This window comes from Mesoplodon bidens, assembly GCF_964165515.1.
Source record: "Mesoplodon bidens genome assembly, chromosome: 9".
Lineage (NCBI taxonomy): Eukaryota > Metazoa > Chordata > Mammalia > Artiodactyla > Ziphiidae > Mesoplodon > Mesoplodon bidens.
In genome coordinates, this window is record NC_138166.1 from 64,300,982 (window position 1) to 64,326,322 (window position 25,341).

Below are 25,341 nucleotides of genomic sequence, written 5' to 3' on the forward strand. Positions count from 1 at the left end.
TAAAACGTGGAGACTACTACAAAGCATGAGGAAGATCTAGGCAGATGCCCAAGACACGCTGGTACATAAAAGTTACAGAATAATACCATTTAAACAATACATTGGGTTTTCAGAAGTGTTTTCTGGAATGATACATACAAAGCCACTTACAATCAGCACTAATTGAGGAGTACATCTAAGAGAGGGGAGCATTTCCTTTCTTCTTGATATACTATTTTTTCTGATTGTATTACTATAAGCATATAGTTGACTCCTGAACAACATGGAGGTGAAGGGTGCAGTTGAAAGTCCGAGTATAAATTATAGTTGGCCCTCCATATACTTGGTCCCTCCGTATCCTGGGATTCAACCAACCACAGATCTAGTAATAGTGTAGTATTTATTATTATTGGAAAAAAATCTGCAAATAAGTGGATCCATGCAGTTCAAATCCATGTTGTTCAACAGTCAACTGTATTATTTTTGTGATTTAAAGGCCACTCTGCCCATAGCCATCACTTTCAGGAATGTAATCACCAAGAAAGACCTCCTAACTTTGAGCTAACTATCTTCCTTCCACCAATTGGCTCCCTCAAGTCTGTCATCTTCCACATTATACTCTCTCAAATGTTTGAAGACAGCTGCCATGTACCCCTCAATCTTCTATTATCCAATTAAATATCCCAGGTATCTTCATGCATTCCTTAAGTGAACAGTTTTCAGGGCTCTAAAAACATTCTTTTTAGAATGTCAAGACATGTTCCCCCGGGCTCCATCCGACCAGAACAAAGTAGAGTGGATCTACTAACCCTTTTGATTTGGAAACAATTTCAACAACAAGATGTTACCATTTCAACCATAAGATTCTAATTAGCTCTTCTGGCTACCATACAAAACTGTTTACTGAAAATATAAGCACGGGGTACAGGGTTCATGGAAACTCTCTATTCTATCTTCAGAATTTTTCTGTAAATCTAAAACTGTCCTAAAATAAATTTTATTAAAAATAATCCATCTAATGAACTTATCTACAAATATAAAATGTAATCTGAGGTAAAATTTTCCTCAGAAGGAAGTTTTCTTCACAATTCTCATGTCCTATAGCAATGTGTGATTTGAGTTATATTTTGCTCATATTTGTTTATCCCATAATTCTAGTGACTAATAAACCCACAAAGAAATGCAATAAAACAAGCAGTTTTAACAATAATGTAGGAAAAGTTATTTCATGAATATTCAGAAAAACAACTATGCTTTCTCTGAAAGTTAAAAAAAAAAAAAAAAGAATTGCCAAAATAAAACTTTAGCTTACTTCTGTTTACTGACTTTAAATTGTAGTGGTATATTAAAATTAAACTAAATCAATTTAAACTTTGAGTTAATTAACAAATATAAATCCTTCAAAACAAGTCCAAATGCATACAAGAGAGACAGCCATAAGAATAATACATTTGGTCTTTTTTTTTAAGAAGACATCTAAGCTTGGTTCATGTTTCCTGTTGTAATCATAATGCTTAAGTTTAATGTATATTCATTTGGAAAACTGATATTACAGTAAGTTATTTAATAACTGAATATAGTATGGTTTAAAAACAACTATGAAATAATTACCTCAGATAAGTGTTTGCAGATAAGACATATAAAATATCACGAAAAGCCTGTGAATAGAATCAAATCAATGAAATTTCTAAGGAATTAAATGATGTTTAAAATGTCCTGATTAATTAACAAAAATGCCCCCACTATAAAGAAGTATTTTTATTGTTAAAATGAGTCCTCAGAAACAGTTTAGTTCCAGCGCTACCTCAGGCAAATAATTTCTTGAAGTTGTAACCTCCTTTTCTATTAAAAAAAAAAAAGTATTGGAGTAAACCTTTCAGCTCTAAAATTCTAAGCTTTTTATATGTGGATAACTTCTTACCAGTGTTTAAGTTTATATTTTACTGGGTGGCAGGTGGGTTGTGGGGGATTGCTTTCCACAAAGGAGGCAGCTTCCTCCAGGTACTTTCAGAGACTATTTTATCTTGACCTTCTAAGCGAATTAGGAATTTCTCTCTATCTACACAGTCTATATGCCTGCTTCACTCAAACTCCTGATTATTATAAAATTAGCTATGGCGTACCTGCTTCCCTGATCTACCTCAGCCTGAAGTGACTGCTATAGAAGGCTTAAGAGCACTTATCAAAATGGGACTTCCCTGGGTGGTCCAGTGGTTATGACTATGTGTGGCTCAACCAAAAAAAAAAAAAAAAAAAAAAAGAAAGAAACTGTACCAGATGATGATGAGAAAGGGAGGAGTGAAGGCAAAAAATGTGGAAGCTAACTTTGGCCAAAGAGGCTTTAGCAGCAATTACACACAACTTAAGAAATTTACAGGGAACTTAAAAATTTTGCACTCTGCATGATATGTGGCTTATAACTCACAGATAAACATTGAAAAAAATATGTAATAAAATTTCGACTCTAATGTTAAATCTAAGTTTAGAATTTTTAACTTCTCTCATTGATTCAAGGGCATCTGGCACAGACAAATGTTTCAAATAATGAAAATGAGATTAACAGTCTTTTTGGCAAGCAAAAGCCTATTCAAAGGTATAGATAATCGAATATATGCATTTATAGGAGTCTAAGATTCAATAGTGTTACAGGAAATCATACTAGACATGCCTTCCTCCTTTCCTTCTCAGAAGTGATTTCACACAAGTGAAAAGTTAAATGAACATCAGAAGTAGCCCTGAGGTGGAAAATAAGCCATAATAGAACAATTAAAGACTGAGGTGTTTATGTGGATGCAGAAAGGAGTTAAGCTTTAATGGCTGCAGGGATGGGTGTGTGTGTGTGTGCGCACGTGCGTGCATGCATGCATGCATGCATGTGCCTGCTACTGCACGTGCACGGTTTGAGTTGTGGTACGTTTGGGGGCTAGTATGATGTTTATGAGTCTTAGATCTTGTATCTTTATTTTTAAAATAGTTAATAGTATATCTAGTTATCATTTTCTCCTGTTCTAGATATCTCCCCACTGAACAGTTAATTCTTGCATTAGTCCCCCCCAAGTGGAGCCTTGTAAGAATAACACAAATTGCCATGATGGAATAGAGAAATAGGCTAGTGGAGAAAATATGCAACTTGAGCTAAGTAGGGCCAAAGCAATGGAAAGCAGCAAACTTGTGTGTAGTTTACCCATTTGTATCTATCCTGACTCTTTCCACGTGGTCCCTAAGGAACTGGATCAAGGGTGAAACAACAGAGATGTACAGGGAGATGCCTTTCTCACTCATAAATTATTCATCTTCTATGTTAAAACAAAGGAATGAGAAATGTGGGAACTGGAACTACATAGGGAAGATAGACAACTTGACTTTAAATTTAAAACACTGGCTTCAACAGAACCACACTTCGTATGACAGTAGAGAAATCATGTTATTGCTATCTGCTTAAAAGCATAAAATACATACTGACTTAAGGCAGGACAACTTTTAAACAATAAAAATAAAGATGGTTCAAAATTGCTAAAAACTGAGGACCCACTGTCTTTAACCTGACTTTTGGATAAACTACTCCCAGATCAAGAAAATCTTCCAGTGGTATTTTAAACATTATTTCTTCTACTGTGATAACATTTTGTTTTTTTGTGAAAACAGTGAACAGTAGAGAATGATATTTTAATGACTATACAAATTTCTCCTATTCATGTCTCAAAATGGATCCGGCTTTTTTCAATGTGCTTTATATTTGAAAGATACCAAAGTGGTCGTTGTACTTTTTTTTAGTACCTATAACAATTGCAATTATTTAATCATTTGGGAAATTATTTGCTGAATGTTCCCCCCGGCTCAGACTGTGAGTTTCAAGATAGGGCTGGGCTTGTCTTATTTATCTCAGTGTACCTACTTTGTTAACGTAGTTCTTAGAACATAGTGGGTAAATGACAAATTTCTTTCGAAAGAATAAGTAAAAATATCTTTTCTAATGTGGCTTTCAGAAAAAAACCCACATAATACTAGATAAAGAAAAATCTGAATAAAAAAAGCTTTTTAGGGAGGGAAGAGTTCATCCTAAAAGTAAGACAGAATTCTGAGCTATTAGCATTAATCTAAGTCCTTGTCTTGAACCCAAAAGCAAGTGAAAAGAATTTTAAATACCTTTTTAAAGATAAAATAAGTAATCACTATAACGATTGGAAGCAACAATGTCTCTGTGTAGCTCAGTGGCGTCTGAAATATAGCAAATTATTCAAAATAATTATTTAAATTTTACATTAAATGAATAAAAATGTATGTCAACTTGAGTGTCACAATAAGATTTTGTAAAGGTAAAAGATATCTTTGTCATTAACAGACTATATATTTATTGAGTTTCATGTTCTAATACAAGAATCAAAAATATAAAATAGTTACACAAATATATCAAATAGTTTTAATGATAAAAACTATTAAAATTAGCTATGGATATTATTTTTTCCTTTATTTTGGTTTTATCTTTCCTTTATTTATATTATATAATAGTAAGTTTAAAATGTGTGTTTACTGATCCCTGGGCCCTAGATTATCATTTCCTGGGCTGCAAATTCTATTATTTTCATTTGTGAAACTACAGAACTAACAATGAAGAAAGTTACACTAAGTAATTAAGTATGAATAATAAAATAATAACAGCAGCTAAATAATTCTCATGAATTGTGATAGTGATTTACCATGTAACAAAATTATATATTTCTTGAAGGCAGGAATCAAGTAATTTTACTCTTCATAGTCCGACTACAAACTGCCTCACAGATAATTAGTGGTCAATAATTGTTTCTGAATAAATGTATGACTGGATAGATAAGAGAATAATAGATGATTAGTAGTATATCTTTCTTGGCAATGTCTTATTTTAAAAGTTTGTAATATTTGGGACATTAAGTGAAAAAAACCTGAATTTTTAAAAAACAAAAACAAGAATTTGGGTCTATATTTCCTGAGTGGTCTCATACCTCCAACTGACCCAGATTATTAAAAGTAATTGAACTGTAGTAACAGTAATTGACTATGGGTCATACAGTATGTTATGCACTCGCCCTGGTAGGGGCCATTGTTTACTGATTTTATACATAAGAAACCAGGTGAAGGAGGCCATATAATTAGCAAAAGTTACTGTAAAAAAATGATAGAGTAAGTAAATTGGGTGTTTCTGAATAAAACTTTTGAGTTTCAGATTAAAGAGAAAACTTAAGAGCAAGAACCCATCATACCTGTAGAGGAGAAAAAAAGAAACATTCATACCGTTTTTTCCATGAAGTCAAGTTCAGGAGCACAGGTGTAAATTAAAGTATCAAAATTTGTGTAATTTAAGATTCTGGCTGCAATAAAGTCACTCAGGCGAATCTGGAAGAAAATAAAAACAAATTAAAATTACACAAATAATTATAGTTAATAATAATTGGTTTGATGTAATAGTAACAAAGTCTACAGAGAAGATGAATCCAAGGTACATGGATGCCTCTCCAAAAAAACAAAAAATACAGTGAACCACATTATGTGCTCAATTATGAAGAAAATTGAAAACAAACAGAAATAGCAAGAGAAATAAAAAGGAAAAAGAAGTTCAGAAAAAGCAAGCAGAGAAGGTGATAATGTAAAGAATGAGCTAAAATCAACATTTGCTGGGCACGAACCACCATGCAGTTGATCATGAGATTTTATAATCAGATCATTTATCAAGAAAAAACCAATTTCAGTTAACTTCTTTCACCACACATTGTAAATCATGAACAAATTTTCCATGCACTGTCATTTTCACAAAGCCTCACACATTGAGCACAATTTTTGGTGCTTCTTGAATTTTTCAGACATAAATTCAAGCCATTAACTATGAGAGTTATTCTTCAAGAGAATTACAACAACTATACATACTACTTTGATTTAGTTACTTGATCTCAAAGGACTTTAAAATAAACACCACCAACCAAATCCAATGTAGAACTATTTTCTACTGATTATTTATTACCTACTTTGGTGAGACAATTATTTTTACACTGCATTCTTAGAAGGCCAGATAAAGAAAAATATTTGGCATGTAAAACATTAACTCAAACTACTTTACAAGGACATAAATTATTATATATCAACTTTGATGATTATCTATGGTTTTCATTTATTCATGATTCCCCTTATCTACCAGTAACAAGGATAATTTACAGTTAACTTTATTTTTCTAATTTAGAATAGGCCTGGTAACTAATTACAATTTAAACAAGCCACTTTAGTTTCAAGTCTTTCTCACAGCTGTCACACAGAAGTCAGCTGTGTGTGTGACAAGGGGTGTGTGTGTGTGTGTGTGTGTGTTAGGATTTGTAAAGAGTTGGGTGGCAATGTGGAGCAAGGCAAGAAAGAAAATAACAGACCAACTTAATAAATAACTTAGGAGGCCTAAATAAATTTACCATAAAATGTATACCCCCTACAGAATAAAAATTTAAGAACAACAAATATGCCTAATAAACCACTCTGCAGATCTAACAATAAATGGCAAATAAATTCTTACATTTTAAAATTTTATTTAACATGAACATGTATGCAGGCTCAATTCTCCTGGATAGTGACAGCATTTGACATTTTAAGAGAGTAACTACTATCTATAATCCCTTGTTAAAGTTGAAGCAATTTCAGCATTAGAGTCCTAATTGGAGAGTACTACATAAGGTAAATTTCAGAGTAGATTATTGTATGATATACTCATCTATCCTCATATCCAAACAGAAAGTGCTGAAAAATCAAAAGTTAAAATCATGCATTGTTTTCTATTCCCAAAACAAACTAGTTAATAGGAACTTTTGCTTTGAAAAGGGCCATTATTTGAGGTATTAGCCTTAAAACAGACAGAAACAACATGCATGAGGGATGTGGTCCATATATTTTCTAGAAGTTGAAAAGACAGAGAATTTTTATCATTCTCTTTATACAAGAAGAACTTTAAAAATATCAAATCACATCTTAATTTTAGTCTATAATTATAAATAAAATTATATTGAGATCTTGAGCTCTATATTGCAAAGCTGAGTACAGACTGTTCATATGTTAACATTTACAATGAATTAATAACTTATGAAACAAACTATTTGTATTTTAACCAAAATATAAACAACTACTTAACATATTTTTTTCCTAGAAGGCTAAGTCACCATTCATTGATATACTTTCTTCTTAGTGGGTTGAAAAGATCTGCAGGGCATTAGTACTGACTCTGCCAATAACTAGTTTGGGACCTTGAAGAAGGCACTTAACCTCTATAAAATGAAGAGGTTTCATTTAAAAATAGATGGTTTCAAAGTCTTCATCCAACTAAATATGTATAGAAATTCTAATGTTTTAACTAGAAAGTACTTACATGGTCTGAAACACCTAAAATTTTAGATGTCAGAAATTTCAGAATGATTGTCCCACAAAACCAAGCACTTCCTTGAATTATCTAGAAAATAAACAAAATAGATAGAAGTCAGACGACCAAAAGGCCCTTCCTCCTGGAAATTAAACCTCCTATTAATAAGTCTTAAGTGAAAGGGAAACACAAACTCAAAAAAAATTTTTTTAAATATGGTAATGAAAACTACATATTAGAAACTAAGGGATGCATGTAAAGCAATGATCAGAAGAAAATTCATGGCCTCATAAACTTTTATCAATAAAAATGAGAGTAAAGGAAATAAATGAAAAGCTGGACTCAAATATCTAGATAAAGAACAACAAAATAAACAAAAACACATGAAAGGAAATATTCAAGAGAATAGTCTATTATATTTAGACCTATGTGCATCCATTTTGTTGTCCTTTACTTCTTCTGGATGTTCTAACATTTCTTCTCTCATCATTTACTTCCTGTTTCAAGGACTTCTATTAATCATTATATAAGGGTTGCTCTGCTAGCAATAAATTCTTAGTTTTCCTTCATCTGAGAATATGTTTTACTTTCCACTTCATTCCTAAAAGACACTTTCACTGGATATATAACTTGTGGTTGACAATTCTTTCCAGCACTTGACAAATGTTGTGCCACCTCCTTCTGGCTCCCATAGTTTCAGATGAGAAGTCTGCTGTAAATTCGAATCAGTTTTGCCCTAAAGGTAATGCATTATTTCCCTCTGTCTGCTTTCAAGACTTTTTCTTTGCCTTTCGTTTGTAGAAGTTGAATTATGATGTATCTTGGCATGGATTTTGTTGGCTTTATCCTACTTGGGATTAACTCAGTTTCTTGACTCTGTAGTGTTATGTCTTTTACCAAATTTGGAAAGTTCTCAGCCATTACTTCTTTTTTTTTTTTAACATCTTTATTGGAGTATAATTGCTTTACAATGGTGTGTTAGTTTCTGCTTTATAACAAAGTGAATCAGTTATACATATACATATGTCCCCATATCTCTTCCCTCTTGCATCTCCCTCCCTCCCACCCTCCCTATCCCACCCCTCTAGGTGGTCACAAAGCACCGAGCTGATCTCCCTGTGCTATGTGGCTGCTTCCCACTAGCTATCTATTTTATGCCATTACTTCTTCAAATACTTCAAATACCACTCTCTTTTTCCTCTCCTGTGGAACTTCCACGATACAAATATTAAATCTTCTGTTATTGTCCCACATTTTCCTAAGCCTCTATCATTTTTTTCCAGTTACTTTTCCTCTGTTGTTTAGATTGGGTAATTTCTATTCTTCTATCTTCAAGTACACTGATTGCTTTCTTTGTTACATTCATTCTTCTATGAAGCTCATTCACTGCGTTTTTTATTTCAGTTACAGTATTTTTCAAGTTATTTTTTTTAATTCCCAAGTTATTCCTTTTTTAAAAAAATTTTCTGTTTCTTTGGTGATATTTTGTTTGCTTCTAGAGTACTTATAATTGCTCACTGAAGTATTTTTATGATGACTGCTTTAAAATTCTTGCCAAATAATCCCAACATCTTACTCATCTGAGTGTTAACATCTCTTTATTGCCTTTTCTCATTCAAGTTGTAATTTTCCTTATCCTTATTACATGATAAGTGGTTTTACACATTTTTTTAAAAAAAATTTAAATTTCAAAAATATTAGATTTATTCAGATACTATGTATTTTTTTCTCCCTAAAATATATGGCATATTTTCAAAAATAGGATTTTGTTTGTTGCCAAAGAATAGAAATACAATTAACTTTTAAATATTAATCTTATACCTAGCCATGTTATTTTTATAATTTCTAATAATTATTTTGTTTTATATGTAATGATATAATAAATTTTGATTTTTCTTTCCATTTCTTTTCTAATCCTGTTATTTACTTTCTGGCTTTTATATGTTTGAACCTTTAATAAACTGTGAAAAAACATATTAATCTTGATCTTCATAAATGGAATACTCCAAATATCTCTCCTGCAAAACCAATGACTGCTGAAGAATTTTACTGGGTTAAGTAAACTCCCTGCTATTTCTTCTGTGCTAAGAGTTTTTATCATAAATGGGTGTTTAATTTTATGAAATTTATTTTCTGCATCTAATGAGATGATCATAAAGTATTTTTCTCCTTTAATTTGCTAGTGTGATAATTTACATTTATAAATTTTCCAGAAACATCTTTGCATTCCTGGGATGAGCCCAATTTGACAAGAATGGATTATCCCTTTTTCTTACAAAAACAGGTGTTTTTCTAAGAAAAGGTGTTATTTCACAAAATAGCTTTTCTATTTCTTTTTGATGGTCTTCCAGAAAAAAGACATAAAAAGCCAGAATGTTTTCTGTGTTGTTCAGATGACTACCATGACTAATTTCTCCTTTTTGCAAGAGATTGATGGTATTAATTATATCAGTTTTAAAACATAAATATAAGCTGAACATTCATTATACCTTAACTGTTCTCTCCTTAGAGTTTTGTTTCCTTGAAATTCTTGACTTAAAGCTTTTTATTCTTTGCAGTCTAAAATTGAAAATATTTAAGACAATAAATTTTCCTCTGAACACAATTTTGGCAGAATTCCCTAAACATCCACAGATACTGCTCTATTTATTGTCATTTTTCAGTAATTTGTAATTAAAATTTTGACTTCCTTTTGAGTTAAACTATTAAATAAAAATATTTAAATTTTCTGTTGATTTCTTGGTTTAATCTTTAAAAAAACAAGTTTTGCCAATTTTTCTGAAGAAAAAAAATCAAATATTAGAAGGGTCATATCATTCAATAACAAGTGTATTTTCACCATAGGGGATGGGAGAATTCTTCCAGCAATAAGAAACTGGCAACTCATTCCATTTTGTTTGTTTGTATTCTGAGTCACTATCTACCCTCTTATCATTTCCAGTTTTACCGTACCAATATATAATATGTAATCACAGAGTTCTTCAATATGGTAGATTTTATTTTTTAGTAGGAGCACATTAAAGACCTAGAGAAAAAGAATGTCATCTGTCTGATATTATGAGAATTAGTCATTGCAGTGCCTACTTAATAAGGTACTTATTTTACTTTGTAACATAACATACAAATATAGAGGTAACATGGGCAATCCATTTGTACATTTGCAAAGAAGTCAAACAAAGATCAGGTAGTGGCTGAGATGAAATAAAAAGGAACTGGGAGATTGTAGGGAAAATGTTAAAAGGACAAAAATAATAAGAGTCTAAAGTTTGAAGCCAAAGGAAAGATAGATGATGGATAAGTGTAGAGAAGAGAAAAAGGGAAAGTGGGGACAGAACTACAGACTGAGTTATTTTGAAGAGAAGGTTAGTAAATCTAAAGAAAGAAACTCAAAGCTAATAGAAAAAAAATTAAAAGCAAGGTAGTAGGGTATAGCAGAAGGAAAAGTAAAGAAGAAAGGCCTGAGGGTAGTGCTGAAATAAATGAACTAACTTCTTCTTCTTTTTTTTTTTTTTGTGGTACGCAGGCCTCTCACTGTTGTGGCCTCTCCTGTTGCAGAGCACAGGCTCCGGACGCACAGGCTCAGCAGCCATGGCTCATGGGCCCAGCCACTCCGCAGCATGTGGGATCTTCCCGGACTGGGGCACGAACCCATGTCCCCTGCATCAGCAGGTGGACTCTTAACCACTGCGCCACCAGGGAAGCCCCTGAACTAACTTCTTGAAAATGACTTGTAGATATTGCTAAGGAGTGTTTCCCACCTTATGTAAGTAGCTATTTATAATATTTACTAACTATAAATCATTCATTTTTAAAGCATATTATCTGTATTCAGTTTATAGAAATAAAAAAGGATTTGAAGAAATTGTGTTAAAAATGTTGAACCTTACCCAAAAGCAGAGTTCAGATGCACCCAATCTTTGAATTTTATTTCTTCTTAGAATTATCACCTAAAATGCATATGACATAAAATAACACAATTAAATTAACTTTTTAAAAATTACATTTCAAAAATTACACATTTCAAAAATTACACAGCCACCCCCTTCCATCTTGGCTATCACCAGCCATTTTCCTTCTTAATTGTTGATTTTTCTGAATTTGGACATGGAAAATTTCCTTGGGGTGAAAGCCAAATGCTTTGTGTACCAGAAAGTTGACCCTAGAATCAAGTTAATTCCTTACTGAGTTACTTGGGACGTTTTATGCAGGGCAATTCCTCTGAGGAGATAGATAGTGTGTGAAAGGTATGTCCATGCAAGCATACATGTAGGTTATCCAGCAAAATTAGTGGTCTAAATTAACATGAAAATCCTTCCTCTCCAAACTCCCAAATATTTTTAAATGTTTAAAAAAATATATATCTAACTGAATTTATAAGAAAGAAAAGGAACTTTCCAGGTGCCAGAGAAAAGAAGGTGATTTTGAAAAAGTAAAACATTAATTAGGAGAGTTTTTAAGGAGTTGGCAGTTTTTAAGGAGGTCTGTAGAACAGGGTTACAACTATGGGCTTGTATTAAAAGGGAGGGCAGCAGAAGAAGACTTGGGACTATGAAAGGTAAGAAACTGGAATTAAGACTCATGCATACAGCTGGGGTCCTCAAAAACTATATCCTTGGTGCTATCAACTGAATGTTTACGTCCCTCCACTGATCCTGTGTTGAAACCCTAAGCTCCAATGTGACATATTTAGAGGTGGAACCTTTGTGAGGTAATTAGATCATGAGGGTGGGAACCTCATAAATGGGATTAGTGCCTTGCTAAGAACAGACATGAGATGATCCCTCTCTCCATCATGGGAGGATACAATGAAGATATCTGTCTGCAAATCAAGAAGAGAGCCCTCATCAAGAACTAAATCAGCTGACACCTTGATCTCGGACTTCCCAGCATCTAGAACTGTAAGAAACAGATTTCCGTGTAAGCCACCCATTCTGGTATTTTTGTTATAGCAGCTTGAACTGACAAAGACATGCAGGACTAGGAATACTCCTCCTACTATCTCTACAAGTTGGTAAGGTATTTGTTTATTCCCAAGTTTGTGTTGGAAAAACAAAAAGTTCCAATGAGAAACAAATCTTAGGCCTGTGTATTACTAAGATTTGGAGGAGAATTTTGCATCATCTAATTGGCCCAAGATGAGCCAGGATTCCTGAAGTTCCAACAATAGGAAAATATAAATGTACCAGATTACACAGGCAAAATTGTTTGTAAATGCAAAATATAAGAAATAAACAGGACTTCCCTGGTGGCGCAGTGGTTGAGAGTGCGCCTGCCGATGCAGGGGACACAGGTTCGTGCCCCGGTCCAGGAAGACCCCACATGCTGCGGAGCAGCTGGGCCCGTGAGCCATGGCCGCTGGGCCTGCGCGTCCGGAGCCTGGGCTCCGCAACGGGAGAGGCCACAGCAGTGAGAAGGCTGAATACCGCAAAAAAAAAAGAAATAAACAAAATGCCCAGACTTAGGAGAATGGTTGAATTATCTATGGAATATGCAGAAGGGAATAGTTACTATGAAATTACAAGAAAGAATGAAGATCTCCGTGAACTGATATGGAGTGATATCTAGGAAAGGTTGCTAAGTGATACCCAGAATAGTTTGATAAATCAAAATGCAAAAGACTATAGTATGCTACCTTTCATGTAAGTAGGAGGGGGTATAATAAAATATACATGTAATATTTATTAGTGCAAAAAATAAAAAATAAAAAACAACTAAATGGGTAAACCAGAAAAATTGAGAAGGAAAATGTAAAATTCTCTGTTCACAGATGGCATGATCTTAGATGTAAAATACATTAAAGATTCTACATACACACACACACACACACACACAAACTGTTAGAATAAACAAGTTCTGCAAAGTAGCAGGATACAAACTCAACAAAGAAACTATGTTGCAATTCTATACACTAACAATGAACTATCTAATAAGGAAATTAAGAAAACAATCCCACTTACAATAGTCTCAAAAAGAATAAAATATTAAGAATAAACATAACCAAAGAGGTGAAAGACTTACACACTGAATACATTGCTGAAAGAAATTAAAGAAGACACAAATGAAAAGATAGTATTTGTCTTTCTCTGTCTGACTTATGTCACATAATTATGCCCTCAAGGTCTATCCATTCTGTCACAGATGGTAGGAAAGCCTTTAGCTACCATTTCCAGGGCCCTTCATTTGTTTGAGCCAGACTGAGATCTAATATTATATTCCTTTCATCTGAAGGACCTCCTTTAACATAAAGGTCATAAAGTCTTTATTTTGCCTGCATTTTTGAAAGACATGTTTGCTGGATATAGAATTATAGATAGTATTTTTAAATATTTTAAAGATGCTTCTTGACTGTTTTGTTGCTTGCACTTTTTTCTTATGAAAAATCTGCTGACATCCTTACTCTTTGTTCTTCTGTATTTAACATGTCTTAATTCTATTGCTACTCCCAAGATTTTCTCTTTATTGCTGATCTTGAACAATTTGACAATATGCTTACTCTAGCTCTATGTTTTTTGTATTTGAGATTCACTGATACTCTTCATCTCTGAGATTATAATTTTCATCAAATTTGGAAAATTACTGGTCATTATTTCTTCAAATATTTTTCTACTTCCTCCCAACTCCCCCCCCATTTAGAAATGTACTTTACTTTTCCTATATGAACTGTGAACTGTAAAGGAGGGATTGGAATATCACCATTTTGCAATCCCTACTGAATTAATGGATCTGGTACTAAGCGCTGATCATAAAAAGAGAGGCACCAGATAATATGTGCCTCCTGACTGAAGAACAATACTATATACTTGCCAAAGGAGTTAAATCTGAACACATCCAGGTTTTAGACCCAAGTATTAATATAAATACAGAAGATAAAAAAAAGATGTAAAGTGGCACCATGAGAATTTGGGAGCAAAATCTAGACCACAGAACCCTTCACATGTTCAGTGACCCAGGTAAAAAAAAAATATCCTGGGGAAAAAAACAGGGAGACATATTGGAAACCTATAGATAATAATAGAAACTTAAGTGATGAAACTATAAAGAAAAGCCTGGAGTGATCACCATAGTCAAGATAGTCACTACAGTTTTAGAGCAGCTCAAGGGAGTTATGATTGAGGCAGGTTACATGGAAGGCTTCTAGAATGGTTAGAAAAGTTCTGGTTTTGACTTGATGGTAGTTTAAGGGTGTTTGCAAGTAACAGTCCATTAATCAGTACTTATCAGTACTAGTCAGAACTAAGTACATAAAACATTGGTTTTATGAGGTTTTCTACATCTGTGCTATATTTTAAAATAAAAAATGTTTTCATAGAAAGAGGTTGATGAACACACTATTACAAGTCATCTACTTTGTAATACTGAAAAAGTTTGACAAAATGTTGAAAAGAAAGGGCCTATGTCTTTTGGGAGAGAGAAAGAGGAGAAATTACTTACTGGGAGGCAAAAAAAACAAAAGGTATGGGGAGAAAAAACCTAAATCTCAAAAGATTCAATCAATGCACCATACATGGAAAAGTGCTATATTTTGGTATTTCTGTAGTAAGTTATCATTTCTGGTCATTGTGGAAAGAGAACATTCTAGGAACATTCCAGTGGAGAACATTCCAGGTTCTGGCTTATGAATATCGGAAGTGTGACTATAAGGTAATAAAACTGATTTACTGAACCACCATTCCAAATACAACTCTAAATGAGTGTTATTCCATGAAAGTAAGTCACGCGAAGAAACTACACCCTTATTATAATTATGTTGCCACTGCTCAAAACAGTTTGGAACTCCTCTTTATAAACTATCTTTAGAGATTATTTCCTTATGGGTTCAAGAAAATAGGTCTTATAACTTTGTTGTCACACTATATTTTGATCAAGATCTGTATTACCCAGCCCAATCACCCACCTTATTCACAAGACTTTGGTCATTTCCAAAAATCAAATCCACCCTTAAAATACAAAGCTTTGCCACCACTGAGGACATTCAAAAGAATGTGCCATAGTCTGTGAAGGCAATTCATAGGAGTTCCAAAAACGTTTTGGGCAATGGCAGTGTCACTGCAGTAAGTATTTAGTCTACTGAAGTGACTTAGAAGGAAATAACTAATTTTTATCATAAATTATGGCATATTTTAAAAAGTAAGTCTTATTACTTTATTATTTTAAAAAAATTTACTTGGGCATTGCCTTAAAAAGGTAAACTTTGCTTATATTATTTTTCAAGGATGAGATAAACAAAAAGCATTATCTGGGAAAAATTTTTCATGTGAGCAGTAATCCAGAAAAGGCCTTATTTATTCTCCTTAACCTATATTAAATGGGTAAACTTGCTATTTGACAGGTTAAAAAAAACTTCACAAGCTTAACAAACACTTACCAATGTCATCAATAGAGACGAAGAATAATAAGAAGATAAATACATTGGATTTCCAAACATCAACACAAAACAAAGGAGAACTGAAACCTGAAAATTGAAGAAAATGAATACATTTTATAGTTATTAGATAGATAGCATAATGCATACTTTGTCTACAGGGATATAGTCATTTCCAATACAAACTTTATTTGCATAAAAAAGATTAATAAATAGATCCTGACCAAGTGATAACAGAATTTCAACACACTGATAGGTTCCAAGTATTTTCAACACCATAAATACTATATAGCAGAATTTAATTTTTTCCCCCTGTTTTCCACTTGGTACAAAGAAAACAGGAAAAATCTTATTGATTCTATTAACTCAATAATGGAGGGATATAACAAGAAAGACTTACTTATAACTATTAGTTTTCTAATCTGATTTTTGTTGAACTACTTGAGGATTTCCCTCACTAAGGAAGCTTGATTTTATGTTCTTACCTAAAAGATTTTTATTTTTTATTTTCTTAAGGGATATGTGTTTGGAAACTAATATAAAAAAACAATAATGCAAAAACATAAATTTCACAGAGTGTCATATTCATGCAAAGTGTTAAAAATCTCAGGTCTCAGGGAGAAAAGGCAATTACAAAAGAAGTGACAATAATAATAAAAAAATTTTTTTTAAAGATTCAGAGAATACAAAACATCTACAGTCTAGTTGAAAGTATAGTTGGTATAATATGGCATTCAGTTATCCTTCTAAATATTATCAACATCATATGTATTAAATACTACTTGAAAGGAGGTATATAAAACAGTCAGTTCTATTTTATAAACCCTGAGATCTTATTTTAATATATGACTTATAAATATTTAAAATGTTACCAGGTGTACAGCAGAAACTAATAAAACATTGTAAAGCAATTATACTCCAATAAAGATATTCAAAAAATTGTCACCATGTTCATATAGATGATCTTCTGAAATTTTTTTGGCTCAATGTACCCCACAACATACATGGGAAATAATGAGGCTATCTGAAATAAAAATATTAAAAAAGCAGGAGTGAAAAAATGTAGAAAAGCATTTCACTATTCATAAGCAAAGTAAATATAAGAGGAGAGTTATATTTCCAATAATGATTGTCAAAGTAATGTGAACCAACCTTCTCACTGAGAACTAGAATAGCTTGAAAAAATAATAAAAGTACCTGTATGAAAGCCACAGCTTACTAATACAGCAAAAAAAAGAATTAGAAAGCTAAGACCAGAGAAAAGGTGGAAATCTACAGAGATAAGCATGACATTTTGGGTCACTTTTCTTCTTCTGCCAATTCTAACAGAAGCAGATGCCTGACAGCTGAGAGGCAGTTGAGAGATTTCCACACACTTAGCAGTCAGGTAACCCCAAGAATGAGATCTCTGCTAAGTCCCTAAGCTTTGGTTTGGGACTTCAAAGGGTTATACTATAAGAGAGAACCAGAAATCAAAGCAGCACTCCAAAATACTGAAGCCCACCTTTGAATTATCTCATTCTCTGATTGCATGAGGGAGATTAAAGATTGTTAGTCCCTGTATTTGCCTGCTGGAAACAAATTTAATTTTCTCTGGAAGAAGTTAATATCTTAGTCTCAAATTAACTGTACTATTGTTCATGTACAATGTCTAATACCACATCAAAACTAATCAGATATAGGAGGAGATAAGACATTATCACTAAGACAACAGAAACAGATCTATGAAGAATCTCAATCTAGTTCAGGGGTCAGCAAACTTTTTATGTAAAAAGCCAGATAATAAATGTTAAGACTAGTAGGCCATGTACAGTCTCCATTGTATACTCTTCTTCTTCTACATTTTTTAAACAATACTATAAAATGTAAAAACTACTCTTAGCTCACAAACCATGCAAAAACATGTCTGGCATCATCAGACATAGACTTTATGTTTGGCATATGCATGGAAATAACAGATAAGATTGAAAATTCCAGGAGGGTACTGAAAGCCATAAAAAAAAGAACCAAATTAAAAATATACAACTAAATATTACAATAATCAATAATAAGAAGTCAAAAATGGGTTTAAGCAGGTTGAACATAGCCAAATAAAGAAGTGATAAATTGGAAGATAGGTCAGAAGAAAGTATAAAATGACAAAGGGATGAACAACATATGAAAGAACATAAGAGATGTAGAGCATATAGTATAAAGGTCATACTTTACATCTCAGAAAGGGCTGAGGGAATTAAGTAAAATCTATACTTAAAGACATTATACCTGAGAAGTCCCCAAAATCTATAGAAAAAGAATCAAGCACTGATTCATAAAGTATTAGTAACCCCCAGCAAGGGATAAATTAAAACAAACAAAACCCAACCACACATAGGCATGTCATAGTAAAAACTGCTTATAACCAAAGGCAAAGAGAAAACTCTTAAAAAGGGTCTGAAACTAACTGACTTTAAGACTTACTACAAAGCTGCAGTAATCAAGACAGCATGGTACTGGAGAAAAAACAGACAAATTGCTCAAAGGAATAAAATAGAGGGTCTAGAAACAGATCCACACAATTATAGGCAACTGAGCTTTGACAACGGCGCAAAATGGAGAAATGACAGTCTTTTCAACAAATAGCGCTGGAAGACTTGGACACGCACGCATTAAAAAAATAAATCTAGACCTAGACCTTACACCTTTCAAAAAACTGACTCAAGTGTATGTTAGAGCTAAATGTAGAACACAGGCTAAAAAACTTCTAAAATATAATATAGGAGAAAATCAAGGTGACCTTATTTGAGGATGAGATTTAGCTATGACATCAAAAGCATGATCCATGAAAGAAAAAAACTGATAAACTGAACTTCCTTAAAATTAAAAACCCCAGCTCCACAAAAGACACTATTAAGAAAACTAAAGACAAGCCAGGGACTGTGAGAAAATCTTTGCATAACCCACATCTGATAAAGGTTTGGTATGTAAAATGTACTAAGAACGCTTAAAACTCATAAATAAGAAAACAAATAACCCAATTTAAAAATGGTCAAAAAGGGCTTCCCTGGTGGCGCAATGGTTGAGAGTCCGCCTGCCGATGCAGGGGACATGGGTTCGTGCCCCGGTCTGGGAGGATCCCACATGCCGCGGACCGGCTGGGCCCATGAACCATGGCCACTGAGCCTGCGCGTCTGGAGCTTGTGCTCCGCAACAGGAGAGGCCACAACAGTGAGAGGCCCAAGTACCGCAAAAAAAAAAAGGTCAAAAGATGTGAACAAATAACCTAAACAAAGAAGATCTACAGAGGGCAAATAAGCACATGTAAAGATGCTAAACCCAATACTACATTAGGAACTGTAAATTAGAACAAGGAGATACTGCTACACACTTAATAGAATGGCTGAAATCCAAAAACCTGACAAAATCGGCAATTTCTTACAAAACTAAACATAGTCTTAACATACAATCCAACAATCACACTCCTGGGTATTTACCCAATTGAGCTGAAATCTTATGCCCACTCAAAACCTTCACGTGAATGTTTAGGGAATCACCAAAGACTGGAAGCAGCCATGATGTCCTTCAAGAGTTGAATGGATAAACAAACTGTGGTACATTCAGACAATGGACAATGGAATATTACTCATCAATAAAAAGAAATGAGCTATCAAGTCATGAAAAGACATGGAGGAACCTAAAATACATATGGCTAAGTGAAAGAAGTCAGTTTGAAAATGTGACACAACCTATGATTCTAACTATATGACATTTTATTTTGGTTGTACTTTATTTCATTAAAAATTGTACAGCTCTACTGTGAGTTACAGTATTAACATTTATTTTAGAGGGCTGCATTCACAATAATAATTATGACTGGGCCCAGTAATTCTTTTCTTTGGGGCTTTGAAAAGTCTCATACAATTTAACATTTACTGGTAACCAGATTATGAATTTGTTGTATAAGTAAAACAACAATGGATAATTCATTCAAGAATTCCAAAGAGATTTTTATTTCAAGAGGTGCCAGTTGAAGATGGTAATACTTTCAAGTAATAACCAATTTACCCGAATATAGTTTCCCAGAGCTTTGTTTATAACTTAATTGCTTGGAGCTTAAAGTATAGTTTTCTTAGAAACGATGCTATAAATTCAAATCCATTCAATGGATACTAGAGGGCCAATGCTATCTCCACCCTAAAGAAACTTATTTGCTGGTGGTGTGGAAAAAAAGGCAAGGACACAAATATCTCTGCAAACTTCGTTTCAACACATTATCAAGTGCCTCATAAAGTAAGCTCAGGCAAGGTCATAGAATCTCAGAGTCAAAGAATGCATAAATTGTTGTAAATATATTCTATAGATCAACTACCCAGAATTTGGGAGTTTGGTGCTAATATCTTACTCTCAAACTTCCTTTCATTTTTTTCTTCTCCCAGTGTAAATACCTTACTACCTACCTCCTCCCCCCAAATGGATGGGGAAGGCATAAAGTGGTTCCAACTAAAATTCCAGCTAATGGATAATCAGAACTTTACTGGATTTAAGAAATTTGTCCCTTTTATTAAGCTTAGAGTCTCTACCAAGGATCCCTCTGCTATTTTTTTCAGCTTTATTGAGATATACTTGACTTAAAACATTGTGTAAGTTTAAGGTGTACAACCTGTTGATTTGATACACTTATATATTACAGTATTATTACCACTGCAGTGTTAGCTAACACCTTCATCATGTCATGAAATTCTCATTTCATTTTTGTGGTGAGAACATTTAAGATCTACTTTCTTACCAATGTTCAAGTATATAAAACAATAACGTTAACTACAATTATTATGCTATGTGATAGATCGCCAGAACTTATTCATCTTCTAGTTGAAAGTTTGTACCCTTTGTCCAATATCTTCCTACTTCCCACACCCTTCAGGCCCTGGTAGCCACCATTCAACTCTCTGTTTCTATAAGTTTGTTTTTTTTAGATTCCAAACTAAATACTAATACATGATATTAATATTATATCCCATGATATAATACAGTATTTGTCTTTCTCTGTCTGACTTATGTCACTTAGCATAATGCCCTCAAGGTCCATCTATGTCCTATGGCAAGATTTCCTTTTTCTCATGGCTGAGTAATACTCCATTGTATATATATGTAGCGCATCTTCTTTATCCATTCATCTGTTGACAGACACTTAGGTTATTTCCATACCTTGGCTATTATGAATAATGCTGCAATAAACATAGAACGGCAGATAATCTCTTCAATATTCTGTTTTCATTTCCTTTGGATATATACCCAGAAGTGGGATTACTAGATCATATGGTAGTTCAATTTTAAATTTTTTGAGGAGCCTCCATACTGTTTTCGATAGTGGCTGTACCAATTTACATTCCCACCAACAGTGTACAAGGGTTCCCTTTCCTCCACATCCTCACCAACACTTGTTATCTCTTATTTTGATGATATTAATCTCCCATCAGATATAAGACAAGTGAGATTACATCAAAGTAAAAAGCTTCTGCATAGCAAAGGAAACACCGAAAGGGTAAACAGCAACCTATGGAATGGGAGAAAATACCCCATATATCCGATAAGGGGTTATATCCAAAATATATAACGAACTCATATTACTCTAGCAAAAAAACTAATAAGGGGTTATATCCAAAATATATAATGAACTCATATTACTCTAGCAAAAAAACTAATAATTAAAAAATGGGCAAATTGCACAGCTATCCTAAGAAGATATACAAATGGCCAACAGATATATGAAAAAACACTCAATATCATTAATCATCAGTGAAACGCAAATCAAAACCATAATGATATATTATCTCACACCTGTTAGGATGGCTATTTTCAAAAAAACAAATGACAAGTATTAGCGAGGATGTGAAAAAAAGGGAATCCTTTCACATTGTTAATGGGAATGCAAAATTATGCAGCTGCTAAGGAAAACAGTATGGAGGTTCCTCAAAAATTAAAAATAGAAATAGCATATGATCCAGCATTTCCACTTCTAAGTATTTATCCAAAGGAATTGAAAACAGGATCTTGAAGAGATATTAGCACTCTCATGTGCACTGCAGCCCTATTGACAATATCCGAGATATGGAAATAGCCTAAATGACCATCAACGGTTGAATGGATTTTAAAATGTGTTATACACATACAACAGAATAGTATCAGCCTTAAAAGAGAAGGAAATCCTATAACATGCAACAATATGGATGAGAATATTATGCTGAGTAAATTAAGCCAGTCACAGAAGGACAAATACTGCATGGTTCCATTTATCAGAGGTATTTAGAATAGTCAAACTCACAGAAATAGATAATAGAACAGTGATTGCCAAGGGCTGAGGGGAAGAGGAAATGGGAAGTCGCTAATCAACACACATAAGATTTCAGTTATTCAAGATCAATAACTTCTAGAGATCTATTATACAACATGCGTCTATAGATAACAATACCTACACTGTACACTTAAAAATCTATTAAGAGGGTGTATCTCATGTTCAGTGTTCTTACCACACACATACACACAAATATACTTAAAAATTTTTTAAGGCTCATTACATAAAAATGAAAGGACTATATAACAACTGTGCACATAATGATGTTGCATCAAAATGTTTAAAGCAAGAATTTACACAGCTAAAAGTAGATACAGACAAATCACTGTTATAATGGAAGACTTTCTTTCATCCTCTAAGTAACTGAAAGCAAACAAAAATAGTAGAAATCTAAAAGATTAGAATAATATAATTAACAAACTTTGCTTAACATACGTAGAACCCCATATCTAACAAATATAATCAATTTTTAAAATGCAACAAAAATAGAAAATACCTGGGAACAAATCTAATGAAAGATCTGTAAGATCTCTAAAAATCTGTATTAACATTATTGATAGAAATTAAGAACTAAATAAGTAGATATATATCATGTTCTTTGATCTGAAGACACAATATTTTAAAGATCTTAAAAGTTTTTATTTACTGCAATCACACTTATTGTCAAACTGAAAAGGAAAGAAATACAGTATGTATATAAAATTGGGGATGGGGACAAGTCTAAAATATAGGTTTTAAGAGACACTGTGAGAAAGTGTGTCCAGCTCATTTAATAAAATAACTATACAGTTGTTAAAAGGAAGTTCATAGGGCTTCCCTGGTGGCACAGTGGTTGAGAGTCCGCCTGCCGACACAGGGGACACGGGTTCGTGCCCCGGTCCGGGAAGATCCCACATGCTGAGGAGCGGCTGGGCCCATGAGCCATGACCGCTGAGCCTGTGTGTCCGGAGCCTGTGCTCCGTGACGGGAGAGGCCACAGCAGTGAGAGGCCCGCGTACCAAAAAAAAAAAAAAAAAAAGGATCATAAATTTACTTTGTGAAGAAAATTAATCTTGACACTAACTATGAAAAACGTATCATACAGATTCTTACGTAGAAAAGCAATTAGGTAATACAATAGACTCAATTAATTATGGTTTTACAAAAGGTATAGAAGTAGTCTTTAAATGCATATTTCTTTTATTAATGCTTCACGAAAACTGAAGGCATTTTAGTAAGGAAATAAGACAACACAGCCAAGTGTGTGGCCTTCAACAGAAAAGAGTTGAAAGACCCTAGAGATGCAACAAAAATAAATTGGAAAGTGTTGGTGCTCTGAAGTAGGCCGACTTGATTTTAACTTAATCTCTGAGCCTCAGTGTCTTCATCTGTAATCGTAAATTAATAATACCCATGTGCCTGGACTCCTTGAGGATTAAATGAAATAAACTATAATACTGAAGTCTGGTATATGTTAGTCTCCCTTTCCCTCCTACCATAGACCAATACTGTTAGGATAGGCAGATCTAGACCCTCCTTCTTAAAAATCACATTTACACTTCGGCTAAAAAAAAAAAAAAAAAAAACTTCACAGGAGAAAATTGTGCTTAAGAGCTGGACTGTTGCTATTTGAACTGCTGGTTGAAAAGAAAGCGCTCTCATTGAGATACAAGCAGCAGAGTCAACATTCTGTTGTGAAAATGTAGAAAACTGACTTCTATTCTTGCCTCCTTTCATCATACTTCTCAAGATAAGTAGTTCTGAGGATAGGGCAAATTCTTTTTCCATGAAACAATAAAGAGTTTTTAATCTGTTCAAATGCTTGGACCAATTTTGTTCCTGAAATCAGAAATGAGTACAGGTATTTAAAATAAATTTTAAATAAAACCGTGTATAAGGAATGAAACTATAAAACCCTTCTGTAAGCTAATTCTTGATTCTCTGTTAGTTTACACATATAGAATAAACTATATTTTAACCACTGTGGCCACAATAAACATTGTCAAACTAATAGAAAGAAATCAACCTGTAGACTGAGTTTGACAACAAGATGCAAGGTCAGACAAAGCTTTCAGAAAGAGAAGCTGACATTTATAGTAAGAGTAGCTGCTTCTACATCCAGAAGAAGAAACATCAACTCCCCTTGGAAAAAACCATTTTGGTGACCTTTTAGTTTTGTAGATCAAAGACTCTTCTTGAACAAAAGGTTTATTTGACTTGCCAAAAAACTGTCCTTTCTTGGCCCTTTGGTGTGTGAAATTTGATGTTCAGTAAAGACAAAGGAACTGGAAAAAAGTTTCATAAGGAGCTATGAGTCTCCTGTGGGAAAACCTTTCTGAGACTCATCAATACTTGAACATCTCCAAAAAACTAACATAATCCTAATTTGGCAAGACAGAACCCCAAGGAACTTGAAAAACAAACACATTGTGTAGATGATAGAATTCTGAACTTGTGAGCTCACTCACAAGAACTGTACACCAGAACTGCAGTCTTTTTTTAGGAGAAGCCTAGTTCTACAGACAGCATTTAGCTGACGCTGAAATTCCTTATGACTCAACTCAGCTATCTCAGCACTGCAGGAGTGCTATGAGACATTTACAAGAAAGAAAATGGTGCCACTCATAAGTAAAAGCACGGAGTCCAGGCCAATTTTAGTGTGAAGCACTTGGCATCTATGGCTGTTAGGAGTTTTCTATCTTCAAGAAGGTGAATTTGAGTTCTTGACATCAGTGCTAACCAGGGGGTTTTAAGTTCACACTTGGCCTCTGGTTCATTCAGAAAGCTGCAGGACAGGAAACAGGACTTGTCAGCAGGACAGATTCAGATATTTCTCTTCAGTGGGAGCTCTCAAAGAAGTCTTCATGGTAGCCTCATCCCAGGTGACAACTCAGGAGCAAAGAAAGAAGATGCACATCACATAAATGGAGAAGACACTCTGGCTTAGAAGATCCATAACCCATGGAAACTTCTGCAAGGGAAGTGACACTTAAGAGAGTCACTTCACTTAAGGAAGCTCGAAGTCAAGGCATCCCCCTCAGGAAGAACTTAGCTCAATTACAATTTCTTCCTCTCGGATGCAATTAGGCAATCACCAAGCAACGTGCCTAGTAACGTCATGGTCACACAACAGTAGCAGGTTTCTAAGGGAAGAGAGCTAGAAGGTTAACTGAGGGTTAAATTCCATGCAGAAGGGGTAAGTTTTGCTAAACAGCAGTGTGGTGGCTTTGACTGTGTACCCAGACTTCTGAATCCTCCAGATACAAGTAGTCTCATTTCTGGCTTCAACAGTGAGGCAAAAACATCTAGTCCTGATATTTGGCTCAAATA

General features: G+C 33.8%; 1 protein-coding gene across 1 annotated transcript in view; it reads right to left on the minus strand.

The window, feature by feature from the left end:
• The window catches only part of DPY19L2 (dpy-19 like 2), a 94,700-nt gene that overhangs the window by 35,626 nt on the left and 33,733 nt on the right, over positions 1–25,341 (minus strand). Inside the window, exons 10-16 of the mRNA XM_081243908.1 lie at positions 16,651–16,728; positions 15,708–15,794; positions 11,230–11,289; positions 7,352–7,432; positions 5,248–5,349; positions 4,126–4,197; positions 1,591–1,637 (exon numbers count right to left, since the gene is read on the minus strand). Of these exons, the coding sequence (XP_081100034.1) occupies positions 1,591–1,637; positions 4,126–4,197; positions 5,248–5,349; positions 7,352–7,432; positions 11,230–11,289; positions 15,708–15,794; positions 16,651–16,728 (527 nt within the window). The remainder of the gene's footprint in view (positions 1–1,590; positions 1,638–4,125; positions 4,198–5,247; positions 5,350–7,351; positions 7,433–11,229; positions 11,290–15,707; positions 15,795–16,650; positions 16,729–25,341) is intronic.